General features: G+C 49.5%; 1 protein-coding gene across 1 annotated transcript in view; it reads left to right on the forward strand.

The window, feature by feature from the left end:
* The first annotated feature begins 218 nt into the window (after positions 1-218).
* The window catches only part of PDLIM4 (PDZ and LIM domain 4), a 44,192-nt gene continuing 27,467 nt past the window's right edge, over positions 219-16,943 (forward strand). The window contains exons 1-2 of the mRNA XM_032703385.1: positions 219-414; positions 14,283-14,434. Coding sequence (XP_032559276.1) covers positions 322-414; positions 14,283-14,434 — 245 coding nt within the window. The 5' untranslated portion in view covers positions 219-321. The remainder of the gene's footprint in view (positions 415-14,282; positions 14,435-16,943) is intronic.

Consider the following 16,943-nt stretch of genomic DNA (forward strand, 5'->3'; position numbering starts at 1 on the left):
TGCAGTAAGGGGGGCTTTGACCACATCAAATAAAGTATATACATTCCCTAGTGAAGTACTAGAACTTTACTCCTGTGAGTAGTCTACAAGTAGAACCCCACTTGTAAAAGTTTTCAGGGGTAAATCTCGCTAAAGCTCCCCCCCGACGCCGGCCGGGAGGGGTCGGTCCCGCCTCCCCGACACGCCCTGCGGGCGGGCCGAGCTGGGGAGGCGGGTCCGGGCCGAGCTGGGGAGGCGGGTCCGGGCTGTCCCGGCGCTCGGAGCTGCGGCGGGACCGCGAGTGGAGCCGGAGCCGCCCGCGGGCAGGGAGCGCCCGCCGCGATGTCCCACTCGGTGGTCCTGCGCGGCCCTTCGCCGTGGGGGTTCCGCTTGGTGGGCGGCAAAGATTTCAGCGCCCCGCTGACCATCTCCAGGGTGAGCTCGGAGGGGCGGCGGAGCGGGGAGGGCACCGGCCGCAGGTGATGGGCGGCGGGGATGCGGCGGCTGGTACCCGGGGTCGGCCACCGGCTATCAGCGCTCGGGCTCTTTTTGACTTCGTGTTAGTCTGTGTACATCCAGATACACTCTCCTCAAAACTCAGGGCCGTTTCAGCCGCTTTTCCCGGTGTTACAGCGTTCTCTATTTTTTTTTTTGGTTGTTAATTCATAAAGATCCGCTTTCAAAGTTTTTAGTGTTCAGAGGGTTTGGATTCACGCCCTGGACTGAGTTCACAGGCTGCTGGGGTTTGTAAGGAAGGCATGAGTTAAGTCAGCAAGAAGTTTCTCCGCGCAGGCTGCAGTGTTCTGGGGTCCCTGTGGGCTGGTAGTAATTACTGTGTAAGTGTACTCACACTTGTGTTTAACCTCACAAAGATGTATTCTGGAAACTTCTTTGCTGAGACTCCGCAGCTAGCTTGAAAAAGGCTTTGTGTGTAGATATATGTGAAAACAAACCGTCCCCCGTGCGGGAAGGAGCCCGGCGAGGTGGTGCGATGGGCTGTGTGATGGATGAGGTGCCGTGTCTGAGCTGGGCATGTTCCTGCGGGCACTGGGCTTTCCAGCGCCGTGGGGCTGCCCCGGGAAAGGGCTGGGTGCCCCAGGCTGCTCTGCCTTCCCGGCGTGTCGGGCTGTGCAGGATTGCCGAGCTCCCCTGGGCAGCTGCTGCTGAAGTGCTGGAACAAACACTGAGTGTATTGAAAGGCTTTGAAAGGAGCTATAACTTAAAAATATTGGTGTAACGCACACAAGCTGTTTGCCGTCGTCTCCTTCGTCTGCCAAAGCTGTGACAGAGAAAACATGTACCCTGAGTTTCAAAGAAATAATTATGGAAGAGAGCGTGTTTTAAAGAGATTTAGTCTGTATTTGAGTTAAAACGCGCCTGTTGCACAGCTCTGCCTCTGGTTTTGCTTTGGACTGTCCCTTTCCAAGTGCTCCAGCGAGGGCTGTTTTGGAGGAGGAACAGGAGGAGATGGATGGAGAGGGAAGGGAAGGGCAGGGCAGCGCAGGGAGCAGCGGCTGGCGGGGCTGGCTGTGCTGCCGGGGTGGGCAGGAGGCTGCTCAGAGCTGGGGGTCTGTGCCGGGCGGGGGGCACTTGGTGTTTGGGGCTCAGCCTGGACATGGCAAGTTCTCTTTCTCCGCTGGTAACATGGGATGTGTCACAAACCACCTCTCGGCAACTGTAAAAATGTCCCTGTTGGGAAAATGAACATCTCAGCTTAGTGGAGTGAGCCTCTTTTCCTGTTACTTTGAAAAAAAAATTGGTTTAATATTAAACAAGAAAAAACGAAATCTGCTTCTGCCTAGACAGGTGGCTTGCCAAATTCCTTGTTTGATTCAGCAAACCTGGGAGGTGTGAGGAGGTTGATTCTCATCAGGCCAATCTTGCCATGGTTCACAGGGAGCTGTATTAAAAGAAGTTGTAGGGTGTTATTCCATGTGTCAGCCTTTTAAATTGGATCCTTTTTTAATTCTGCTCCCGCTGAAGAGCGAGGTGATGCTCTGATGTTGCTGAACTCCAACAGCTGCTCCTGGAGGGTGATAAACAACTTGCTGGGATGTAAATATAGGTGTAGGGTATTCTGCTTAGGCTCTAGTCTCTTACCACAAGAAAAGAGCTCACTTGCTTTGCAAATAATACCCAAAATGTTAGAACTGGGGAAAAACTAGCTTCTGCTGCAGCTCCAGGCATTGGGGATGCAGGAAGGGGCTGTTGGAGGGCTCCCCAGGGAGCCAGGGCTTTGCTTGGTGGTGGGTCTCTGCAACCCTGCTACTGTGCAGAGGACTGATCGTGGCTGGTGTGGTGCCATTTTCCCTTTCTTTCTGTAGTTGCCCAGGAAATCTGTTTTTTCTGTTTTGAAACCCAGCAAGGGGGCTGGGGGCTCCCTGTCTGTGGGAATGGGAAAGCCCCAGCCCCTGCTCAGGCTGGCTCACTGCAGGAGGGAAGGAGCCTCTTGCTAATTGTGGAGGCTTTTGGCTGACTTCTGCTCCCTTCAAAGTGCCTTTCTTCTTTACTTTCTATTTTATTTGTTTTATACTAAAATGCCATGAAATTACAAACATCTTTGGAAAGGCAGAAATTCTGCCAGGAGGCAGGACCACACTCTGGGAGTGCCCCATCCAGCTGTGAGCCCAAGATGCTGACAAGCTCTGGGTGTGCTGGGCTGCCTGAGGGATGTGGGTCTGCACCCCACTGCTGGGCCCAAGGGGGGCTGAGGATCAGTGTGCCATGAGGTGTTTGGACTGTACAGCTTTGCAAACATCCTCCCTGGACTGGTGGTGTTGGGAAATCGGGTTGCAGTTTGGGATTTGAGGCATCCAGAGCCACCCACAGCCAGCTCTGGGTGCTGGAGGCTGGCTGCTTGCTTAGAAAACACAAATTTGTCTATGTAGGGGTTGTGGGAAAAAAAATGTTTTGGTCATTGTTATGTTGGTTTTCTCTACTCTTTGCTGAGCTTCTGCAGGAAACCATTTGGCTCCAGCCCTCTCCCCTGCTGTAGCAGTGCAGGGATGTGTTGCTGGCCCAGCAGGGATGCTCTGCTGGGGGGCATGGAAGGTGCAGCTTCCTCTGCAAAGCCTGGCCAAGTGTTACAGCTCCAGGTTAAGTGCAGGCAGAGTTTCTTTAATGGGGCATTTGTGGGACCTGAAGCCGAAGTGTCACTTCTAGAGGGGGAAACAGTGATGCAGTTGGTGTGAAAGGAGCTGCCAGGCTGAGCTGAGCGAGAGGCACAGCAGTGCCAGGCAGGGAGAGGCACTGGGCACAGGGCAGGAGGGACAGCTGAGAGTGGACCACAAAAGTGGCTTGGGACAGTATTGTCAAGAGAGAAACTTGAGAAAATATGGATTTGGCAGCACAGAACATGACAATCACCAAATCCTGCTTTGGGGTAGGACTTGCCTCTCTCACAAGGGTTTGTTTTGGCCCTTACCCCTGGGGGTGGCTGTGTCTGTGCAGCTGCAGCTGATGGGGTTCAGTCCATCCCTTGCAGCTGTTTAAAATGTGCTTGTGATATCAAGCAGTGATCTCTTTCTTGAAAACAGGTCCCTTCCCTCTGTGGTTTGATCAGTCTTAAGTGACAAGGGGTAAAGACCTGATTGCTCCAGTGACTGGGAGCAGCTGGTGCAGAGCTCTGCCCCCAAGGAGCCAGGGCTCCAGTTGGGTTGTTGAGTTCTTCATTGTTAAAGATAAATGCAAATCCAGCAGGGTGTGCTTAGGGCACCTCTCTCATGTGGTCACATGAAAAGTTAGGTGTGCTATAGCTCCCCTTTCATCCCCTGTTTCTTCTTGTATTTCTAGGAGGACCCAGATAAGGAGGGATGAAGTTTGCTGGGCTGGTTTTGGGGGTACACAGCCCTGCAGGGTGATGCTGGTGTGTTGTCAGTGCTGGGAAGGGAATTGTAGCCCCAGGCTATGCTGGGGGGGGGAAACTCAGCTTGTTTTATCCTCCCTGTTACAGTAAGCTAACACCAGGTGTAGTACATCACAGGATTGATGGTTACTCCTCCTAAGGATACTTATAGAAGTAGGGAATGATCCAGGAGATCTGATTAGAGTTGGCCTTAATGACTTGATAGAAAGTGGTTTTAAGACTTAATTAAATTTCTGGCAGCCAACAGCTGCTTTCCCTTGGCTGAGCAGGTCAACAGCTGGGTGCTATGTTGGCCCTTTGGGAAAGGGGGTTCCCTGCAGCTCTTACTCCAGGTAAGGACAACATTCCCTTTGACCAGCAGCCATGGCTTAGGAACAGAGTAACTCTCTCAGCTGTTCTCAGTCCTGTGCTGGTAACCACATCAGTGAGTGCTGTGGTTCTGTGTGGGATCACAGCTGATCTCCCCTTTGCCTGGATTAAAAGCTAATCAGTCATTAGCGTAACTGGAGGAGCTGAGTGTGTTTAATCACTTGAACTCACTTGTCCAGCTCTGGAGCAGTCGATGTCGTCACCTGCCCACCTCTGCCAGTGCTAATCCACGCACTTGCTGCCTTTGGAATCATGGTTAAACTACTTGGCTAAACAGATAATTGACAAATGGGCCAATTCCAGTGTTTTTTAAATGAGATTTTAATGCAGTTTTTCCTTTATCTGCTGGCCTCAACATCAGTTTGCCCACTGGTCTCCAGTGGAGCAGCAAAAATGCAATTTTCAGTTTCTTGGAACTGTAACACAAGAAGGGAGAGAAATAATTGGTCTGCAATCCATTATCCAGGTATTGTTTGAGTTAAGGTTGACTTTTAAACTTAAGCAGCTTTTGCATTTGAGCAGAGACGTGTCCTGTTAAAGGTTAGGATACTCAAGAAGGAATTCTGCTGAGGAAGGAATTCCAGTAAAAGTGGTTTTGTTGACTCTGTCAGGGCAGCCAGCAAATGCCCGAGTCTGTTGCTGTGATCCTGTTTGAATGCAGAGAGAGCCCACTCGGGGTGATAATTTCTGGGGTGTCCTGTGAGGTTTGTTCTGGTGTGAGAGGGGATGGCAGAGCACCAAGGGCTGCCCAGACCCAGGGCTGGGGGTGCAGGTTTGGTTTCTACAGGAACTCCACATATGTTGGTGGAGAAGGCAAGGACCAGAGACACCAGCAAAGGGAACAGGGCTTTTCCCTTTGATTTCCACAAGGTTTTTCCTGGTTCCCCATGTAATTTTTATGTATTTGATAGTTTATTAAATGGAAATTATGCACTCTGTTCAGATCTCCCAGCAGCTCTGTGTTGATGAATCGCAAACCCAGGCCCCCACCTTTGGTGGGTGTGCTGCCTGTGTGGGCTGAGTGATGAAAGCTGTCCCTCAGCTGGCTGCACAGTCATGTTTGTTCCAGCATTTCGAGCAGGATGATTTTTTTAAGTGGAAGGAAATATTTTGCTTGTGGATTTTCGTGGTTCTCCCCGTCCATGTGAGCCCTGGGGCGAGAGGTCTGGGTGGTTACGTGTGAAGCTGTGCTGGTACAGAGCAGTTAATCTGAGCTACAGATAAGAACTAACAAATATGTCACAAGTATATTTGCTGCTGAAGTGCTTCTGTCACCGAGGCTTTTTTTTAATAAGTGAAAGAGAAGGATAAATGCTGGTGCTGGTTCAGGAGACAGTAATGGTGGAATATGCTGGAATGAAACCCTAATGCTAATTCCTGTAATCAAGCACACTGATAATCCTGAGTGGGAAAGCAGGCGGAAAGAATGATTCATGTAAATCCATTCAGGCGAGGTCTGACCTTGGGGCAAGGCAGCAAAATAAACCCAGCACACCCTCAAAACACTGCCAGGCTGGACAAAGCAGAATGGGCTCAGTGGCACTGGGTATTTTGGGTTGGGGTTTGGGGGTTTGTGGGTTTGGGTTTCTTTTCTTTTTCCTCCCCTTTCTTTTTGGTTTGCTTTTAAGGGATGGTGATGTCAGTTCTCCTTGAAGATTGAAAGATTGCCTGTTGGGACAGGTATTCAGAGTTACTTTGTAAAAGTGTGCAGTTAATCCCACTTGATAAAGTGGGTGAAGGAGAATAAAGTTAGACAGAAGCTTACTAGAAAGGCTCTGTTAGTGTAGGAAGCATACAGGGGGAAATATGTGCAATTATTCTTTTCTTCCCAAACTTTTTGTTGCTGTATAACAGAACAGATAGCTATAACCCTGGTCCTGCTGGGGTTAGATCAGTCCTTTAATTTTAACACAAATATGGCATTATGGATTGTGTGGAATTAATGCAGATCAATGCAATTTAATTTCATTTTTGGTAGCTCGGGGGCAAAATGCATATCACAAGTCTACAAGAGTCACAGGAAATCCTAGAAGGCACGAGTCCTCTTAAATATAATATTTCTAACTGAATTTGTCTGATTTCCAAGCTCTCAAAACAAATTGACTCATGGTTCTTAGATACCCAAACACCTATTGAGAATGTTTTTATTTTTTTAGTCATCTGTGACCACAGGTGCTGGAGTGTGAAGGAAAACAGTAGATCTCTCAAGCTCTGGCAGTGTTGATAAGAAAAGGTTAAAACAAACATGTTCACAGAAAAAACATTCTGCTTGATTTGTTGTTGGTGCCAGATGTGTGCAGAGCAAACCCCATATCTCCCCAGGGCTTGTTCCTGCAGGGGGTTTGTACACAGCCCCTGCCACCCCACTCACCCCAAGCCCTGGTAGATAAGGCTGTGTTTGGCTTCTGCTTCAGAATTTACACAGAACTTCGAGCAAACCCGGGTTTCACTGTGTTATTTGAGCAATTGCAAAGATGTTGTGCCACATTGTGGCATTTGAGGAACTTCAACATCCCGCAGAGACCCAAAATAAACCCCACTTTCTCCCCGTGGAGAAATGAATTTTCCAAGCACCATAAAGACGCCTCACAGCCTGTGCCACACTCGATCCTTCCTGTCAACCCGAGCAGCTCCCATTCACACCCATTAAGCCTTAAGTGGTTTTACTGTTGTGTGGACTGATAGCAGATTATGTGCCAATGACATTTTACAGGGTGAGCTTCAGAAAGCAAAACACACCAGATTAGAGATTATTTCAAGTCATTATTCTTAATTATCAGATATGGGCAGTGCTAAAAGAGAAGCTGTCTTGAACAGTTGACTCCAGGAGCGGTGGATAAAGGGCACCCAGAGGAGATGGTCCCTGGGAGGTTTGCAGGATGCTGCTCTCAGTGCTGTTGTTCACCACCAGCCACAGAACACTTGAGAGACCCTGTGGGCTGTGATTAACACCTGCCTGTGCAGGGAAAATGAAGTTTCAGGTTTGCTCACCAACTGAATTCAACTTTTTATGTTGGAGAATTTTCTTCTGTTTGGAGATGGCCCCGTGGCCACTTCCCTTCTGCTGGAACAGAAAACACCAGCTGCCTTCCTGGCCCAGAGGCTGCTGGTTTGGAAGGGAAGCTCCAAGCAGCCCCCCCATGTCTTCTGTGCAGCACCCAGGTTTGCTCCTGAGGAGGGCTCGGGAAGCCCTGGTGCTTGCTGGGGGATGTTGGAGGGGGAGGCATCACTGGGGAGCTGAGCCCTAAAGCTCTGAGGGAGGTGAAGCAATTATGGCCATAAACACTTTCTCTGGTGCTGCTGAACCCGGTTTGCCTGTGGGATGTGATGCTCCAAGGACACCCACACCTCACCAGTGTCCCCAGGGCAGGCTGGCCCGCCCTGGCCTTGCTCCCTGACACAGCAGAGTGAACCTAAAGCAGATTTAAGTGCAGCAGCAGCTGTGTGGGTGAAGAGGGGCCATTCTGGGCAGTGAAGCAGCATCTCTAACTCGTCCTTGGAGGAAGGGGTGAGGGGCTCCCGGTGGCTGTGGGAGGCTGTGAGGTGCTGCTGCCTGTGCTCTGAGTGCTGCTGGACTGTGTGTGTGCCCTGGGGCTGAGAAAACCAGTTGTTGATAAAATACACCAGCTGATCCTTGTGGGTCCCTTCCTTGTCTTTCTCAATCCACGTTTTGAGGTTTGCACTTGAGTTAGTGGCTGTTTGCTGTAAAACCCATATCCAGTTTCATTGATTCTCAGCCTTTCTTTGTGTAGAGACCTCAGCTCTGAGCTGGGTTAGGATCTACACTATGGATCTGTTTCTAAATTTGGATTTGGATCCATCAGTACTTGGATTCAAAAGGATTTTCAAGTGTCTTGCCTTTTGTAACACTTGTACTCCGCTTCTTTCCCTTTTGTGTTTTAAGCTTCTTGTTTTCTTTAATAGTTAAATGAATCCACACTGCATAAACAGTGTTCTTCATTTACTGGGCTGTGAGCACACCTAAATAATGCCTTGGTGCATCAGACTTTATATAAACAACTAGAAAAATGCAAATGGATTGGCACAGAATATATGTGAGTTCAAAGGAGGAGGCTTTGAAAAGCTGAAGAGAATCCCTGGAAAGAATGTTTAAGGATTTGGGGAATTTATCCTCATTAGTTAGTCATTTGACTCTTGGTTCTTCCTGTTTTAAAAGATGTAGCTATGTAAGATCATCTCCTGCTCTGTAGCACGAACAGGCTGGCTTTGTTTAAAAGCTGAAAATTTGTCACACTATCTTGAAAGCCTCTTGAAGACTTTAATCAGACCCTTTTGATCACACTTGCAGAACAGAAAATTCCCCCAGCCTTGCCTGCAACAAACTACCATTGATTTAAGGGAAGGGTGGTGTGGTCTGTGGAGGCTTGTTTGGGATTGCACCTTTTAACCCATTAAATCCTGGGAAGAGGGTCATGATAGGATTGGATTCCTTCACTGATAGGATGCATTAGAGGAGCACTTCTTACTAAAAGTGAAGATGTGGCTGACAGAAAGCTGCTGCCTTTATCTAAGTGTGAGTGGTGTGAGGGGCCAGAATAGACACCTTTTGTTGATTTGAGTGAAAACTGCTGGGACAATAAAGACTGAGTTAATCTTTCCCGTGGCTGTGCTGGGGCTGTGCAGGCAGTGAGGAGCTGCATCCCTTGTCCTTGTGTCCTGGCACAGGTGACCTCAGAGGCAGATTTCTGGGGAACAGAGTAAAAATAAAGAGGGATTAAGTTAATAAGACAAATTAACCTTTCCCTAAAGCATTGATTGTTTCAGCTTGTGGTGTTGGCCCGATTCTAAAGATGGCTTGAGCAGAGTGGAGCCATCCCTGTGGTGGGCAGGGGTCCACCCCTGCATGGGCAGGGGATGCAGGCACCAGGCACAGGGACTTTGCCCTGCTCTGAGTGCTCTCCCAGCCCTGGCACCCTTGTGTGGTCAGGCTCCAGGGCAGATGGCAGAACACTAACTGTGTTTCAAGAGAAAACTGCTCTGGGTGTGAATAATCTTGCTGACTAAATTAGACTGCACGGCTCCAACACCAGCCAGCGTGGGTTAAGCACGAGGCAGTTCCTTAATGTGCTTTATTTACTGGCCTGCTGTCAGATGCCAGCACTGAGTAAATCCTAACGAGTCTCCAGTGGCCAGATAAGAGAGCTGCTGCTGGCCTTGGGCTTCTCCCAGTCTGTCCCATAGCATCAGAATATCCACTGGGCTGGGGAGGGGGCTGCTGAAGGCTGGCCTCCCTGGAGAGGGGCAGAGAGGTGGGTGGAAATCTTGGGAAAGGTGGTGGAGAAAATAACTGGAAAAACTTATTTTAAAAAGTCACTTGTAATTATGGAGAGAGTTCCCTGTTTGATGACTTGGCAAAAGTCATGCTGGGTGTGGGGATGATGCTTCCAGCACTGTCACCAAACCTCCCGTGGTGACTGAGGAGGCAGAGGACAGTGAGAGAAGGGGTTCTTTCTTTAAAATTCTCTTTTTCCTACTGGAATAATAGAAAGCACTGAGATAGAAACCAATATTGGACCTCTGGTATTTTTTGAAGCACAGTGCTATGTGGGGGACATAAAGATGTCACAAATGAGACTTGTCCTGATGGTATTAGGGAGAATAATATGCTTTTTGGGATTGGCACGACTATCTTGGGAAACTTCACCGAAAGTCTCCATCAGTTGGCTTTGGATTTATGTTGTTGGGAAGATACCTTTGAGTGCAGGGCAGCAATAACCAGCTCAGTGCTGTTTTGTTGCTGCATGAGGTTGTCCTTGGGAGCTCAGAGCTTCCAGAGGAGGCAGGGTTCTTGCCTGGTCGAAAAAGAAAACCCTGTAGGGGAATTACAATAAAAATATTTACGTTTCTTTAAACCCGTGGCGTTTGCTGTGGTTTTGGCTCTCAGTGCATGCACTTGACTGCTCTGAAGGGGTATTGAGGTTGCTGTCCCACGGCACGAGCAGAGCTCCTGGAGAGCTACGTGGCCTCAGAGAGGGACCAAGACCCTGTGAGCTGCTGCAGCCCAGGGGCTGAGAGCACCCTGTCCCCCCGTGGAATTCCACACCAGCACCTTGCTCTGGCTCTGAAACACCAACCCCTGCCTGGGACTGCTGCCCTGGGGGTCAGCAGGGTGGGAGGCACTGGGCTGCTGTGTAATTGCCCTGCCTGAGCCCTTCACTGGAGACAAGCAGAGAAGCAGCCCAAATCCTGGCAGGCACCCAGGCTGGGCAAGATGGGGCATGGCACACACAGAGCCTGTGTGAGGCCCTGGTGTGTGAGCTGGGGCTTGGCTTTAGGGCACTTGGTGTTGCCTGTGGTGGGGAGATCACTCACACCACCCTGAGTTACGTACCCATCACTCTGATCTTGGTCTATGTTCATCCAGCCTTGATTTGTGAAATGGCTTGCTGTTGGCACAGATGGAGAACTTCAAATAAAATCTTATCATGGTTTTTCTTTATCCTCTCCTATTCTTGAGCCTCAGCTCCTCTGGAGGCCCCTTTCAGGAGCATGAGGTTGCAGTGGCTCAGTGCAGGTTTTCTGTCAGTGTTTTCAGCCTCACAACGTATCCAGTTACTCTCAAACTCATCTGTGTTTTGTTGGTGTCACACACGCTGAGGTTACAGCTCAGGGCAGACCTGAGGCCCCTCTGGAGAGTCTCAAGTGAGTGGCTCTGGTACAAGCTCCATCCCAAAACCTCTGTGCACTGCCAGGCTCTAATGGCATAGAATCACAGAATGTTTAGGTGGGAAAAGATTTCTAAAACCATCGAGTCCAGCTGTTAATCCAGCACTGCCAAGGCCAGCACTGACCCAAGTCCAAAGCAGGTAGAAGGATTTGGGCTCAGCACTGACCCCAAACCAGCCTCATCAGGCTTTCTGTGGCATGTTTGGTGTCAATGGCTGTGCACAGCTGTGAGTTAGGTGAACTTGGTCTGAAGTATTGTAAACATCAGTCACTAAAATATAAACTTTGGACCTGACAGACATTACAGTAATGACTCCCACGCTGTTGAGACACTGATGCTGTATCTCAAACTGATGAATTCTTGGGAGTGCAGCTCTGTTTCAAGCCCTCAGTCATCTCCACAGCAAGCATAAAATGCTAATATGCAAATACTGCCAAAATAATTTGAAATAAACCAGAATCTAAAAATAGGAAAAAGCTAGGAGTCCCATTTATGAACAGCTTATTCTCCAAGGGAGCTACAATCTGGTTAAGATCAGTGCAGGGGCAAATCCATCAGACACTTAGACAGCACTGAATGGACAAGAACAAAATACAGCTGTCCTGGGTCAGGCTGAAGGTCTGTTAGTCTAAAAGCCTGCTGGCTGCCAGGGCTGTGGGGTGGCCACTGAGGGGAGCAGATAACAGCAGGCAAGGACATGGAGATGCTTTCTTGGAGGTGCTGATGGAGCTTCTGGTTGACTTTCTGGCGGGTCTGGCAGCTCCTGTGGCTATAGAAGGACCTTGATGCCCTGTGAATGGATGTGGTCTTACATGGCTCCAGAAAACCTAACGTACCAGGGGAAAAATAATCCTGTCCTGGGCTGAAATGTCCTGTGTCAAAACTCTACAGCTACTGTGTGTGGAGCTGAAAAACCCCTCCTGTTGTTTGCTCTGAGCTGAGTCACGGGCAGCCTGTGAGGGGTTGACCTGGCAGGTTTGCTGGAGCCAAACAGCCCGGCCAAAACTATTGAAGAGCAAATGGCAAATGTTGATTTACTCTGACAATGCAACAAAAGCTGTAATTCGGGCTGCCAGTTCTATTTAAATGTCAAAAGTGCTTCTCAAACACCTCCAGGCTGGTGTTTCGGTGGTGATGGTGGTGGCCATGGTCACGCAGGGAGCAGTGCAGCAGGTCAGGTTGTGTCTGTCAGGGGGCAGTGCAGAGGTCAGGTTGTGTCAGGGGGCAGTGCAGAGGTCAGGTTGTGTCAGGGAGCAGTGCAGAGGTCAGGTTGTGTCAGGGGGCAGTGAAGAGGTCAGGTTGTGTCAGGGGGCAGTGCAGAGGTCAGGTTGTGTCAGGGAGCAGTGCAGAGGTCAGGTTGTGTCAGGGGGCAGTGCAGCAGGTCAGGTTGTGTCAGGGAGCAGTGCAGAGGTCAGGTTGTGTCAGGGGGCAGTGCAGAGGTCAGGTTGTGTCAGGGAGCAGTGCAGAGGTCAGGTTGTGTCAGGGGGCAGTGCAGCAGGTCAGGTTGTGTCAGGGGGCAGTGCAGCAGGTCAGGTTGTGTCAGGGGGCAGTGCAGAGGTCAGGTTGTGTCAGGGGGCAGTGCAGAGGTCAGGTTGTGTCAGGGGGCAGTGCAGAGGTCAGGTTGTGTCAGGGGGCAGTGCAGAGGTCAGGTTGTGTCAGGGGGCAGTGCAGAGGTCAGGTTGTGTCAGGGGGCAGTGCAGCAGGTCAGGTTGTGTCATGCCAGGGGCTGCCTGCTGCTCACCAGCCTCTGTCCAACAGGCAGCCCCAGGGGGATCCACAAGGGCTGTTGGGTTGAGACTAAATCCTCTTTGAACGCCCCATGGAAATAGAACAAATCCCCCCTGGAAGTGTTCAGGGCCAGGTTGGGTGGGGCTTGGGGCAGCTCTGTCTGGTGTGAGGTGTCCTCACCCATGGAAGGGGGTTGGAGGTTGGAACTGAGTGAACTTTCAGGTTCCTTCCAACCCAAACCATTCCAGGGTTCTATGAAATCAAGGTGAAAGCCAGGACCTGTGCATGCCTCCTTTCTAAAATACCTGTTTAGTGATGGCCTGTGGTGACTGGGGACCATGGGCACTGGGGAACAGGTGGCCCCACTTGGTCTCAAACTGCCTGAAAAACCATACCCAGTATGTTGGTGTCTGGGTGCCATCCTGCACCCTTGTGAGCCGTGCCCAGGGGCAGATGGTGGGTAGAGCAGTGCTGGATCTCTCCAGCAGGTGTACTGGGGCAGAGACCCACCTCCTGAGACAGGGGATTATACCTGTGTGAATCAAGAGTAAGCAGAAGCAAAGCCCCGTCTTGCTTTAGTGCAGTGAGACATGAATAACCAAAAGTCAGGCTCACTGTGCTTTCTCACTTGATAAACCACGTGGTTGTTGCTTAGCAGATGCTCAGAATGTCTGAAGAGGAAATTAGAGGGCAAACATGCAGCTATTAAGAGTTTAAACCAACACCTTTACCTGTACTGACCACGCCTTGCATCCTTTTATATCATTATAAAAATTAAAACCACATTTAGGATGATGTAAATGAAACGGTAATTTCTCAGGCACCTCTTTTGTGGGCTACAGGGTTGGTCTCATGGCTGACCACAAACGGTACCTGGACCTGTCATTAGTTCCTCAGGAAAGAAGTTATGAGTTTTGTAAGGTTCTGGCACTCCCACAAAACCAGAAGGAAAGAATTGTGGAGGCTTAACAAGCTGTGTGATATTTATAGAATAGAATCATGGAATTGTTTAGTTGGAAAGGATCTAAAAGATCTTCAAGTCTAACAGTTGCCCCAGCACTGCCAAGGCTGCCACTAAACCATGTCCCCAGGAGCCACTTCTGTTGAATTCCTCCAGGGATGGGGTCCATGCAGGGCTGGAAGGAGACGAGTCATTTGGGTGACAGTCAGGAAAAGCTGATGCCCAGCATGGCCTGTCCCAGGCAGCAGTTACAGTGCCAGCACTCGCCCTCTGTTTGTGGTCACCCAGAGAGGAGTTCCTTGTGCTCTTTAGGGGTTGATTCTTGCAGCACCATGTAAGGTCTGCAAGCCAAAGGAGTGTGAAGCATCTCCCTGGAAAGAGGGTATTCCATTATTTCGAGCAAGAGACAAATGTGAGGGGAGGATCTGGTCACACACTGACTGCAGTCTCTTATTCCATGGAGTGTTGTTGTAGAGGATGATCCTTGGAGAACTGAGGCAGACCTGAGAGCTCTGACATCCAACCTCAGTGTAGGCAAAACACATATTCTCCAGAAATAACTATTCCTTTTACCTGCAGCTTATTCTAAGAAAATGGACTTTTTTGGGCGTTGGTTTTTTTGTGTTTGTTTGTTTGTTTGTTTTTTAAACCTGGAATTCTTTTAAGTAACCCTTTTATTTTTCCCTGCCCAGATTAACCCTGGCAGTAAAGCAGCCATGGCAGACCTGTGCCCAGGAGATGTTATTCTGGCAATTAATGGAGAGAACACGGAGAACATGACACACCTGGAAGCACAGAACAAGATCAAAGCGTGTGTGGACCAGCTGCTGCTCTCTGTGAACAGGTTGGTTTGCTGGGATGTGCTCCTGGGTCAGCTTTGCTGAAGGCTTGTGCTTGTCCTGGAGCAGATGTGCCCTCAGGCTCAGTTCTTGGAGCATCCCCATGGTCTGGGTAATTGTCCTGTGTTTTCAAAAACAGTAAAACAAAATTATTTTGAGTGGCCCACTGATACAAAAAATGGGTTCTGTTCATTTATACGTGTGGATTGTCATTTGTGCCTTGCAAGACTTGTGCAGGCTGTGACCTGGGTTGAGTCTTTCAACCCAAGGGAGGTTGTATCAACTCAAGCAAGAGTAGCAATGGGATTGAAATCTCCTTTGGACAAACCCTCCCCCTTCATTAACATCCACCTGTCATTTTCCTAAACATCTGTTCAATGAATACACATTTGATGGTCTGGCCAAATTCACTTTTTAGAGTATTTAGAGGCAAAATGAAGACTTGAGTTTGGCTGGGGTTTTTTTTGTTTGTTTCTTTTTTGGTTTTGGGTTTTTGGGGTTTTTTTTGCTTTCCACTGGAATTAATTCTGTAGCTAAATGTTAATCACAAATCATCCAAGCAAAATGAGGGCTCCTTATAAGGTTCATGAATGGCTAATGTTATCTGTAATAGGTTTAAATAAGTGGATATAGTTTTCCACTCCAGATTAAAGAGGCATTTCCTGCTGTAAAGAGCTATCATTTGCTGTTTATAGTTTTCTTGGAAAACCCTGTGGTTCTGACTGGGCAGTGGGGAGGCAGCGCTGCCATAAATGGAGCAAAGCCTCTGTGGTTCCTCGTGCTTCCTCAGCAGGGGTGTCCAGGCTGCCTGGCTGAAGCACAGCCCACGGGGTTGGGATGATGTGGCTTCAGCACTGGGAAAGAAAGAAAACAAGAAAAGCAAGCAAACCCTTCACACAGGTGGAATTTCCCACAGCCAAGGAAGGACAGTGGTTTTGCTTTCCATTTGGAACAGCTGCCAGGTCTTGAAGTCTTCCTAATGAAGATGCAGATTTGAAAGGGTTTTGTATCTCACGGGCAAAAATGACTGCCCAGAGTCTGCGAGGCAGGAGCAGACAGGAGCTGGTGATGGTGAGGAGCTGTTCAGCACGGGGTGGCTCCTCTTGGAGATCACACTGTTGGGTCGGGTTGGTGGCTTCTCCGAGGGCGGAACACACCTTGGCTGTGCCCAGAGGTGCCCATGAGAGTGGCATTCCTCTTGGCAGGAAAAACTGAGTCATTTGTTTTCCTGCAGTGAGGACAGCAGCTCCAGTGATGCATTATTGGGGCTATTTTTAGTTTGGCCCAAAGTGAGTGCACAGTGACACGGCTCTTGGATCTCTCTCCTGTTTCCCAAGTGACCTGTTGGATCCAGATGACTCTGCCCAGGCGTTACTCACTGCTGGAAGCACATCTGGTGCTCCCTCCTCAGTGTGAGAGGATCCCTGCTCCAGGTCCTGCCTCCTGGGGTGTGGGGTGACCCAGTCCTGCCCAGGGATCTGTGTCCTGGGGCACTGACAGGGCTTTCACTGGGTTTGTTGGTCTGTGTGCCTGTCCAGCTGCTGCTGTTTGTCACAGCTGTGCATTTCCAGCCCTGGACCCTCCTCTGAGCCTGAGCTCCAGGAGAGAGCAGGGTGTGGATTAGTGTCTTCTCCCTTGGGCAGAGGATGCTCTCCAAGCACAATCATCTCTCTGCGCTGCCTTCAACAAAATCCAGTTTGCGAACCAACACAGGGAGATTGTTTTTAAATAAGTGTGTTTGTCTGAAATAGATTTGCAATAACAAGCTTGTTTGATGTATGTCTTTAGCGAAGAGATGTGAAATTTAGTGTTAACTCTGTTTTACCAAAGCAGGATCCCTCCAGTCAGGTGTGTGTGCAGAGGGAGGGCAGGGAGCTGGGCAGGGCATCCAGCCCCCTGGTGCCCCCCTGGTGCCTCCCAGCCATCCCATGCCCTTTCTTCATCAACCCTTGACATTTTATGTTACTGACATAGAGAACAAGATGGGTTTTGTTTTCACCCTCTGGTCAGTAAATGCCCTTTGATTAGAAAGTTCAGTAGGAAAGTCAGAATGGGGGGAAAACAAGAACGGGGAGTTCCTGGGTGGTCTGATGGGGTGTCCCAAGACCGACGTGGCCCCTTTGGGTTTTGGAGGTGTTGTGGATGCAGAGAGCCATTGAATTTGATGGGATGAGATGCTTTAATAGAACATTTGGATACACTGGTGGGAAACACATAAATAGCCAGAGGAGTGCCCATGGGTAGAATAACAACTGGAGTGTGGTACTTTCCCATGGAGTGCAGGCAATCGCTCTGCCCCGTGCGTGGGAGGGAACCACTGAAGTGAGTGGGATTTCTGTGTGATGTGAACTTCAGCACTGTCTGCCATTGGGAATGTCATGCTGGGTTTGGTGGTTTCTCTCTTATCCAGCTGCATGGCAGGATCTGCTCCTCCAGTCAGTCCGGAAGGAGAAAAACTGAGAGCTTCTGATCAAATGTGAACATGTGACATCCAACCACTGTCATGGGGAACAG

The sequence above is a fragment of the Chiroxiphia lanceolata genome, chromosome 15 (genome assembly GCF_009829145.1).
Source record: "Chiroxiphia lanceolata isolate bChiLan1 chromosome 15, bChiLan1.pri, whole genome shotgun sequence".
Lineage (NCBI taxonomy): Eukaryota > Metazoa > Chordata > Aves > Passeriformes > Pipridae > Chiroxiphia > Chiroxiphia lanceolata.